Source organism: Microtus pennsylvanicus, chromosome 5 (assembly GCF_037038515.1).
Source record: "Microtus pennsylvanicus isolate mMicPen1 chromosome 5, mMicPen1.hap1, whole genome shotgun sequence".
NCBI classification, from domain to species: domain Eukaryota; kingdom Metazoa; phylum Chordata; class Mammalia; order Rodentia; family Cricetidae; genus Microtus; species Microtus pennsylvanicus.
The window spans coordinates 134,700,122-134,710,597 of NC_134583.1; the positions used below are offsets into that span (position 1 = coordinate 134,700,122).

Below are 10,476 nucleotides of genomic sequence, written 5' to 3' on the forward strand. Positions count from 1 at the left end.
CCATCCTTTGAATTTTTTTTTATAAAGGACTATGGCAGTACCCACAGCACCCACGGACACACCCGGCTAGGACATCACCATCAGTGGCACTGTGAGCCCTTGGCAAGGACTTGGGGCATTAGGGCTCAATGTGCATGCCACCTGACTCCCTAGTCTGAAATGACACTTCTCAGGGCACACAGATAATAACACAAGTAGAGCTTGCTGCTAGGCGCCCCCAGGGGCTCCAGTTTAGCGCTTAACTGACACCCCAAGGGGCACCACAGCTCTGGAGCCCCATGGTCTCAGGTGGAATTTCTCATGGAGCCTTTTTCCAGGTACTATTAAAGCTCCAACTGACTTCAGGGTTTATTTAGCTTTTCTCTGGTGATCCTGGTCTTCGGAGTCAGTTCATGTGGAGCCTGTGGACAAACACACTAGCATGTATCCACGATGAGACGTCTGTGTGGATGAATGCCGTGGCTACTCCAATCGGCAACATTAACCAACGTTGCATGACCACGTCATTTCGTCTGTTCACAACTGGCCACTTAGAGCTTACTTCAAGACCTTCTCCAAGTCCCCAAATATTTCTTGCAATTGAATTCTGCTCACAAGTAGGAATGGGTGGCCGGGGTCACCAAGGATGGGAGGCTGGACAGTTGAAGGCTAGTCACGGAATTAGAAAGTCAGAATAGCTTTTCTTGCTCCATGAAAGCATAGCATCTTTCTCCGCTTGCTCCAGTTTCTCCAAGTTCAAGGAGGTGGAGAGAGGGGGCGGGGCTTGGAGGGAAGGCATTTCTCTACTGGTATGAAAGGTAATTTAAACTTAGCAGGAATCTGAAAAGAAGGTCATTTGCCCCCTTAACATTTAATTACGGGATAATCTCTGGTGGGAAACAAACCTGGTCATCAGATAAAGGTCTCCGATTGGTTTTATTCAAGGAGAGGCAAAGTTGAGATGTTATGGAAAATAAATGTCATGTCAAAGGTTTGATATTTATTTTCAAAGCAAGAAGCCTGACCACAGTGGTTATCAAAAACAGAGTAGTCTTCAGGCTGCTCCGTCCTGCTGGGACACAAAGGCCACGGCAGGCCTCTGTTCACTCAGGTCGGCACAGACATCTTTGCAGGCTGCAGCTAACGAGTTCTGAGGCACCAAGCTATCTACACAATGCAAAAATGAGAGAAGATATCTGGTTGGTATCCTCAGTGTGGAGAGAAAGAGACACAAACAGTTGGCTTTGCCATCCGGCAATGAAGCAGACAAACAACCTTTTCCGCCTGTTCCCTCTTGGCAAATCCATTCATTTGGGTGGCCCTGATGCCTGACTCCCATGGCTCAAGGGAAAACACAATGTCCTCTTTTATTATAGAAAAACCTCTAGACATAACCTTTTAAGTGGTTCCATTAGTCCACAGAAATTTAGTAAGCACTTTCTACGCGGCCGGGAGGTCAGTGTTTGGAGGACAGCATTCCTGTCCTCTGGACACTTGCAACCAAGGGCTTTGGGATCCTTGTCGCTGTCAACTCGTCAGTGCCTACAATGAAACTATTTTTCTGGAACACATAAGACTGCTGTAAAAGAAAACCTAGGCTTTTAGGAATATGCACAGCTTGCTGTCACCAGCCTGGACTTGGGCAAGTCGAAGGAGAGCTGCCAGTCAAACGCTTGTCACCTGTAATGGTGACATACACATTAAGGTAGGATTTCAACTCATCAGTCAGTCGTCACTCCTTCCACAACCGACACACAGCAGAAACCTTGAGGTTTGTACCTAGCTGCCTTGCTTGGCCCTCCTCCCCTTCAAGTTGCTAGTCAGGGCACTAAATGGAGATCAGCTCCTCTCTCTGTTGCCGATAGTTCACTACTGAAATACACTAAGAAACCTGGGCAGGAGAAGCATGCAAGCAAATATTTCTGTAAAAAGAGGGAGCGAAGCCGGGCGGTGGTGGCACATGCCTTTAATCCCAGCACTTGGGAGGCAGAGGCAGGCGGATCTCTGTGAGTTCGAGACCAGCCTGGTCTACAGAGCTAGTTCCAGGACAGGCTCCAAAACCATAGAGAAACCCTGTCTCGAAAAAAAAAAAAAGAGGGAGCGATTCACCAGGGAGACAGATTGCCCAGGAAGCCTGGAAACCCGAGTCCCACCTTCAAAACCCATGTAAAACATGGATGTAGAGAAGCCATGCTGCAGCCTGCCCTCTAACCCCACACACTACATACAGCAATTTAAAATGCATTTTAAATGGGGGCTGGGGCTGTAACTCAGCAGTGAAGAGAGTACTTCCAGGTTCAATCCCAGCCCTACAGGCATCTCGTCTTCATCTGTAACTCCAGCTCCAGAGGATCTGATGGCTTCTTCTGGTCTTCTCGGGCAACAGGCACACACGTGATGCACAGACATACATGCAAATCAAACACTCATATGCAATTAAAATTTCCAAAAATAAAAAGTGGGGTATGGGCTGGCATGTACCCCAGAAATACAGCATTTGCTTACCAGGTATAAGAACCCAAGTTGGATACCAGACTCACAGAAAAAGGGAAAAGAACAAAAGATTAGGTACATATACTCAGTAAGGATATGAGAAAATACATATTTATTTTTTAGGAAAAATAATATTTTAAATGATTTGTTCACGATAAGAGAATTGAAAACAGTTCTCTATTACCCAGCCTCTGAATCATATTAATAGTGAATGTGACAAAGAAGGGGTCAAAATGACTAAGATAAGCTTATCTAGGGGCACGGAGTCTTCTGAAGTCTCAGCACCTTCTGTGGTCTGAAAGGTCACTGCGATAAGACAGCGTTCGATGTATTACGAATGCGTGGTGCTTAGATTAAAAAAAATTCCCCATACACTAGGTCATATATTTCACACGTAATGCGGGGGGAGGAGGGAGGCCAAACAGTGAGTTCATTTGAAAGGATGAGGTCACCACTGAAGGTCAAAGGATAAAGCCAGGACAGGAGCCTGTGTCTTCTGCCTTGCCGTCTGAACACTTTCCAACGCACCCAATTTTTGAAAAATATTATTATTGGCTGCAGCATTGTTCAATGTACTTGTCAGACACACCAGGAAGAGGAGGAGGTAGAAAGGGAGGAAGGGGGAGGGGAAGAGGGAGCTTTTGAATTCTCCAAGTAGCCCAGCCCGGCCGTGCTTACTGTATACGCTCCTCTGTGTTTGCTGTGGTCATCGTGGTGACAGTTGCTCATCCCCGTGTAGACGGTGACCAGCATGTGACCTTAAGTGCCAGCCTGAGGCAGGTGGCCCTTCAGTTAGTTAGCTCTGACTGATCCCTGCAGCAGCCATATGGCTTTAGGTGAAAACCCGCGTCTCTATCCTTACCAAGAGCCACTTAAGCTCTGATTAGACCTTTTGATTAGTGACAGCTTGATTGCAAGTAGCTTGAGGTTATTATCAGCCTCCAGGAAAACTTTCCTGACAGGTTTGGATGCTCTTCCTAGGGTTTCGCTGGCCTGTCTCTCAGCGCTTGCTTGACTGCTCACCTTCATTTTCAAGAGTGGAGACAACCTTGTCAAGTTCATGGCTTATAACCACGAGTGGTGTGGACTGACTGCTAACCACTGCTCTACAGATATCTGACTTGGTCTAGAACTTGAGATGAGATTGAAGGCGTCGGCAATCTTCCTGGGCTGGAAATGGTGGTGGCGGTGGGTGACATTTCCAGTGTTTAGAAACGCTTACCGGGTATGGTGGTTGGCCACATGTTATCTCGGCACCTAGGAACCCAAGACAGGAAGGCTGCAGTGGACCCCAGGACAGAATGGGTTATGCAATGAGACTCTGTTTATAAGAGGAGTATTGTGAGGTGCTTACACGGAGACGTTGACTTGTCTATAAGAATATTGAGTATTATGTGCACTATAAGCATGAGTGAAGATTCCAAGGTCTGAAATATTCAACCACTTCTCATTCATGCAAAACAATAGTTTAATTAAATATGACATTTATGAATCCAAGTTAAATATTAATTAATGCCAAGTAATTATTAATGAGCATGGAAGCTGTGAAGAACGGTAAGATAGCGCCGACTTTCCATAAGCACATGACCTAGAAAAGGGGGTGAAATCACACAGAGAGCAAAATGATTTAAGAGATGTCAAAAGCTGTAAAAAAGGAAAAATCTGTCACAGCCACCTGAAAGAGCTACTGTAGACGGACCTGAGATCATTTCCAGACGCAACAGGCAGAAAAGACAACAGGAGGAGGGAGAAGCAAGTGCAGGGCTTCACCTGATGGGAGCACAGACAGTTCTCCAGCTGAGACAGGGATGGTCAAAGACCATACCTAGTGGAGCTGGCCTGAGGGGACCACGAGGTTCTGAACTAAAAAGATTCTTGGTGACATCCAGATCATGGTGCTGGTGCACTGAATTAGGCAATGCGTATGTCCCTTTTTCTTTCGCCAAACCCAGGCCCTTCGCCTGATAGGTAAATATCATACAATTGAGCTACCTGCTCAGCCCTGCAGTGTGAGATTAAATGGAATAAGGAGGATTAGTGACAGAGAGCCCACACTCCCGTGGGGTGCAGGGAGCAAGACAGGAAGGGAGGCTGCCTGGTGGGGACTCCGAGGAAGGGGCCTCCGATTAGAACTAGGACTTTCTATTGTTTTCTGAAGCACTGTTAAACCCATGGGGTCCTACAGACTGATCCACTCTGAGTGGCGAGTAGAAAACCTTATGACCTGAAGCCACGGGTGCAGGCTGACGTTAAGTTTACACACGGTTGATTTGAGGGGGCAGAAGCATTCAGCGGTAGTCGGGCGTGCGAGGATGGACACTGTTGTCTTGAGAGTGGGCTGAAGATGACCTTTGTTTGGACTTTGCACTCTGTGCATGAGTCCCTCACCAGAAGCAGCTGCCTGGACTTGAACCTCCCAACCTTCAGAATTCTGAGCCAATATAAACCCCTTCGTACATTACCCAGTTTCAGGTATCCCCGTCATAGCAACAGAAAACAAACTAAGTCGGCTTCTATGTTGAATTTTTTTCTTCTTACTCTCATATCCTTATCTCAGGACAAAAGTGCCAACGACAAACAAGAAAGGTGAAGCCTTGGTCTCCATGCTCGCCGGAGCCACGCTGTTCCAAACTCACCTGCCAGGACAGCGGAGGAAAGTCCCTGACAATATTTGGGATTCCTCTCTGCTTGCAGCCTTCTGTTGAAGGCCCTGCTAGAGAAGCTCCTGGCTGGGAACACTTGCACGTGGATGTATTTATCGTGCAGAAATACAAGGAAGCTGGGTGCAACACCAAATAATCATGGGGGAAGTGCCAGGCAAGTCAACGGTCCCAGAGCCGTGGTCCTGCTGCCTTGCGTGTTTATGCATATAAGTAACACCACGTTACTGGCCCCTGCAACTCAGTCCTCCTGGCTTTAGCACTCCCAGAAATGCCATGCCCTGGGGACACGAGGTTGACACACTGCACCCCGATAACACTATGTCTTTCCACATTCCCTACTCACCAGCACTCAGAGGCCCTTTCCTGGTCAGCCTTGATGTCAACTCATTTCAAAACGCTGTGTTTTCAGACTTCCCCCTGAGCCACGCTTCCCCTAAAAGCCTGAGAAAGGGGAGACCCTGGCTTGAAGAGGCTGGGGTGACTATGGGCGCCAACTCCTTCCACCCTCTGTTCCCAGATTCTCAATGCTCCCATGTTGGCAGAACTCATGCTTGATAAGTCCAGGACAGGGGTGAATAAGCAAATCAGTCCCCACTTCTCGATAGTCAAGCACAGCCATATGTTTGACCTTATAAGGGATGCAGCTGTCACTCTTTGCTCTGGACAGCTGCGGTTGCACCCTTCCACAAGGTGGGAACACCACCCCGACCTCATGCTGGTGCTCCTTGCAGGTGCTATTCTTTTTATTCCAATGCAAGAAAGACTCGGAGTATTACATAACATTATATAACATAGCATGCACCCTTCGGAGACGACTGGAAACTGTCTGCTTCTCAAGAACTCAATTACAGATTTTCCTTTTTTAAAGACTGGAGGTAGGGGTATTCCCAGAGGCAAATCAGATAAGACCCAGCCCTGGGGTCCATCCTCACCTTCTCTCACCTGAAAAGAAGCTAACCTCTCATTTCAGATTCGCCTGCCAATGTGAAGGGGAGGATGAGATATAACTTTCAATACTTTCAGATTTAATCACCTTGGGTCTTTATATATATATGTTCTTCCCTCGTCTTTCCAAAGCTAATCACACAGTTTTGAGAATCTGGGAAATTGGGCAAAGGAGAAAACAGCTACCCTACCAAGAAAGCTGAAATCCCAGTTCATGACGTCAACCAAAAGGAATAGTGCCTTGTGTTGACTCAGCTCGGATTATAAAACCGTATGGGCGATAGAGCACAAATACAGGTGTTAAGGTGTTAATACCAGAGCCAGAGAGTCTGAAGCGTCATTCGGTGTGTTCTTTCTACGCGCGGGGGGGAGGGGGTGTTGGTGGTGTCATCTACTCTAGACTTAATGTTGCCCTAAACTTCTCCTTTATCCTCTGAACACGCTGTGGCGGCGTCCTTTTCCTTAGCTAGGGTTGGTGTGTGTGTGTGTGTGTGTGTGTGTGTGTGTGTGTGTGTGTGTGTGTGTGTGTGTGTGTGTCCAAACTGGTACTTGGCGTGGGCTGTGACATCCACAAACCTTCACTTCCTTTCTCCATCGACTGCACTTGAGTGACAAGACAGCTCTGCGCGAGAACAGCTAGAGAAGCCTTTCTGACAGATGCGCGCTCTGCTCCAGCAACCCGCCTGGCTGGAAAGTTTCCTCTAACCACTAACACCCACTTCCCATTCCTCCAAGCTGTCAGGCTGGCCGGGTCCCCTCTCGATCAGGGAAGGGCCAGGCTGCCTGATGGCAGAACCAGTCTCACGCTAAACTCCTCCAACCCCAGCAGATAGGCTGTCCAAGGCACTCCGGCGGCGTCTCAGAATACCAGCAAGATTCCCTTCTCGCTGCAGGGAACTCGGCACCGGAGGTAGAGAAGCGCGGGAGCTACGGGGCGCAGAAGGGGAGGAGAAGATCTAGGACCGGAGCGCCTGAGGCAAAAGGAGAGCGGGGTGCAGGGGGGGGCTGGGACCCCTGGAGGGGGCGGGGACGCAGGAGGCGGCGGACGCCGCAGTGGGCGCAGCAGACCCGACACGGGTGGAAGCCGGAGCAGGAAAGGGCACGCTCGCTGCAGCCGGTGGGTGCCGGGGAGGTGCTGGCTCCGCAGTCCGCCCGGAATCTTTGGAGTCGCTCAATCGCGGGTAGGAGGGGGTGCCGGGTGTTGGGGGGTGGGGGCACCATTGTCGGGGGCGTGCCTTGGCGGCGATTGGCTGCTGGAGCTTGACGCGCGGCCCCGGGGGCTGGCTAGGGGGGTGGCAGCGGGGTGGGGTGGGTGTTGGGTGCCGGAGCTGTCGGCCCCGCGCGCTCAGAAACATGCTGAGGTCCCGGCGGCTCTTCCAGCAGCGGCAGCGGCTCCAGCAGCAGCGGCGGCGGCGGCGGCGGCGACAGCGCTCGGCTCCGGCGGAGAAGGTGCCCGGCGTCCATGCCTCCGGCCCCGAGCCGCGGCTGCCCTGACCTGGCCGCGACCTCCCTGCGCGGGCCCTGCAGCCCCGGCTCCTGGGGTGTTCCCCAGCCGCGGCCCAGCCCCGCCACACCCCCCGCCCCCGGCCTCCGCAGCTCGGCATGGGCGCGGGGGCGCTCGCCCTGGGCGCCTCCGAACCCTGCAACCTGTCGTCGGCCGCGCCGCTGCCCGACGGCGCGGCCACCGCGGCGCGGCTGCTCGTGCTCGCGTCGCCACCCGCCTCGCTGCTGCCTCCCGCCAGTGAGGGCTCAGCGCCGCTGTCGCAGCAGTGGACTGCGGGCATGGGCCTACTGCTGGCGCTCATCGTGTTGCTCATCGTGGTGGGCAACGTGCTGGTGATCGTGGCCATCGCCAAGACCCCGCGGCTGCAGACGCTCACCAACCTCTTCATCATGTCGTTGGCCAGCGCCGACCTGGTCATGGGACTGCTGGTGGTGCCTTTCGGGGCCACCATCGTGGTGTGGGGCCGCTGGGAGTACGGCTCCTTCTTCTGCGAGCTCTGGACTTCTGTGGACGTGCTGTGTGTGACGGCCAGCATCGAGACCCTGTGTGTCATCGCCCTGGACCGCTACCTCGCCATCACGTCGCCTTTCCGCTACCAGAGTTTGTTGACGCGCGCGCGAGCGCGGGCCCTCGTGTGCACAGTGTGGGCCATCTCGGCTCTAGTGTCCTTCCTTCCCATCCTCATGCACTGGTGGCGGGCCGAGAGCGACGAGGCGCGCCGCTGCTACAACGACCCCAAGTGCTGCGATTTCGTCACCAACCGGGCCTATGCCATAGCCTCGTCCGTCGTCTCCTTCTACGTGCCCCTGTGCATCATGGCCTTCGTGTACCTGAGAGTGTTCCGCGAGGCCCAGAAGCAGGTGAAGAAGATCGACAGTTGCGAGCGCCGCTTCCTCGGCGGCCCGACCCGGCCGCCCTCACCCGCGCCCTCGCCGTCGCCAGGGCCACCGCGCCCCGCAGACTCGCTGGCCAACGGGCGCTCCAGCAAGCGGCGGCCGTCGCGCCTCGTGGCCCTGCGCGAGCAGAAGGCGCTCAAGACGCTGGGCATCATCATGGGTGTGTTCACGCTCTGCTGGCTGCCCTTCTTTTTGGCCAACGTGGTGAAGGCCTTTCACCGCGACCTGGTGCCCGATCGCCTCTTCGTCTTCTTTAACTGGCTGGGCTACGCCAACTCGGCCTTCAACCCCATCATCTACTGCCGCAGCCCCGACTTCCGCAAGGCCTTCCAGCGCCTGCTCTGCTGCGCGCGCCGGGCCGTCCGCAGACGCCGCGCATCCCACGGGGACCGGCCGCGCGCCTCGGGCTGCCTGGCGGGAGCTGGGCCGCCGCCGTCTCCCGGAGCTCCCTCGGACGACGACGACGACGATGCCGGGGCCACACCGCCCGCGCGCCTGCTGGAGCCCTGGGCTGGCTGCAACGGCGGGGCGACAACTGTGGACAGCGATTCGAGCCTGGACGAGCCGGGGCGCCGGGGTTTCTCTTCCGAATCCAAGGTGTAGAGGGCCAGGCTCTCCGGGCGCACGGACGCCGGTCTCCATAGTCCCGGCCTGGACCCAGGCTCTGCGTCCCTAGAGGAAGAGAGCTCGCCGGAGCGCCCCAGAGCCGCTCCCCAGGGAAGAGAGGAGACCTCTGTTTACTCAAGACCGAAAGCAGGTGAACTCGAAGCCCACAGATCTATCTGAATCATCCGAGTCTTACAGAAAAGCCCCGGACCGACCGTTGCGCAAAAAGGAAAGTTTGGGAGGAGTTGGGAGAGTGTGGCTTTCTGATTTGTCTTGGGTTCCTTTCTCTCTGTGGTCCGGCCTTTTGTGTGTACTCGTGATGCACCTTTAGGTTTTGTTTTTTGTTTTATTTTGTTTATTTTTTTCCAGGTGGGTTTTGACATATTTTTGCAAGGACCCGAGTGGAAACTAGGTGGGGAAGGGAAGGGGGTAATGAAGTCTGCCACCTGGCCTTCCGGTTTGACACCTAGGAGCCTAAGCAGTCAGCTCCAGTTTGGGGTGGGGGTGGGGGCGGTGATAATTAGCCAGGAAGTGTTTCCTTTTGCTTTCTAAAGAAATTGCATATTAATTCCGGAGTACTGGTGTCTCCTGTTGTTAAAGCAAAGGGAAAAGATGAATGCGAAACAGACAAATCTGGTTTTGAGAAACGTTAAGCTATTCGTGGAACACGGTTCACCTTGCTTTCTCCTGGAGGGCAAAGCCTGTCCTCTGCGCGCCTCGGTGGTCCTGCTGAGTGTTTTCTACCTCACTCTGTGCATATTGCACAGCAAGATAGAAAGACTTGTTTATATTAAACAGCTTATTTATGTATCAATATTAGTTGGAAGGACCAGGCGCTGAGTCTCTCTGTGACATGTGACTCTGTCAACTGACGATAGGACAGAAAAAAAAAGGAAACAGTTGAGATTATTGCACATGTGGCTAAAAGCAAAGACGACAAAAAAAAAAAACAGTGGTTGCAAACGCCATTTTGCACAGTGTTAGGCATTGTAAAGTCCACAGAAGATGTTAACTTGCACAAAAAATTAAATATTTTTAATGGGGCGGGGAGGTGGGCAGATCTTAAAAGGCTAAAATAAAACTCAAACTCAATTTCTCTTGTCTATTATGTTATTGAGTTGATGCTTTACTGGGAAGTTACTTTTTATACTCTTATCATGGTACTGTAACTGTATCCATATTATAAATATTATTATCTTACATATTTTTATTATTATTTTTTAATGTCCAAGTGCCCACATGAATCTGCTGGTAAAATTTAGCACTCCTGTGTGTATTCTATTTCCTCTCGTGTGTGTGACCAAGTATTTAGACTCTGGTGCAACTAGCTACTGTGTGAGGAATTGGTCCGTGTGCAATAAACACCAGTGTAGCACATCAAGGTTATGTA

The 10,476-nt window shown here is 52.0% G+C and overlaps 1 protein-coding gene across 1 annotated transcript; it reads left to right on the forward strand.

The window, feature by feature from the left end:
* Positions 1 to 7,415: 7,415 nt before the first annotated feature.
* Positions 7,416 to 10,178, forward strand: Adrb1 (adrenoceptor beta 1). Its single transcript, XM_075974503.1, has one exon. The coding sequence runs from the start codon at positions 7,683 to 7,685 to the stop codon at positions 9,081 to 9,083; it is 1,401 nt and encodes a 466-aa protein (XP_075830618.1). The 5' UTR covers positions 7,416 to 7,682; the 3' UTR covers positions 9,084 to 10,178.
* The last annotated feature ends 298 nt before the right edge of the window (positions 10,179 to 10,476 follow it).

Coding starts and splice junctions, on each gene's coding strand:
- Adrb1 (XM_075974503.1), top strand. CDS start 7,683: ATGGGCGCGGGGGCGCTCGCCCTGGGCGCCTCCGAACCCTGCAACCTG.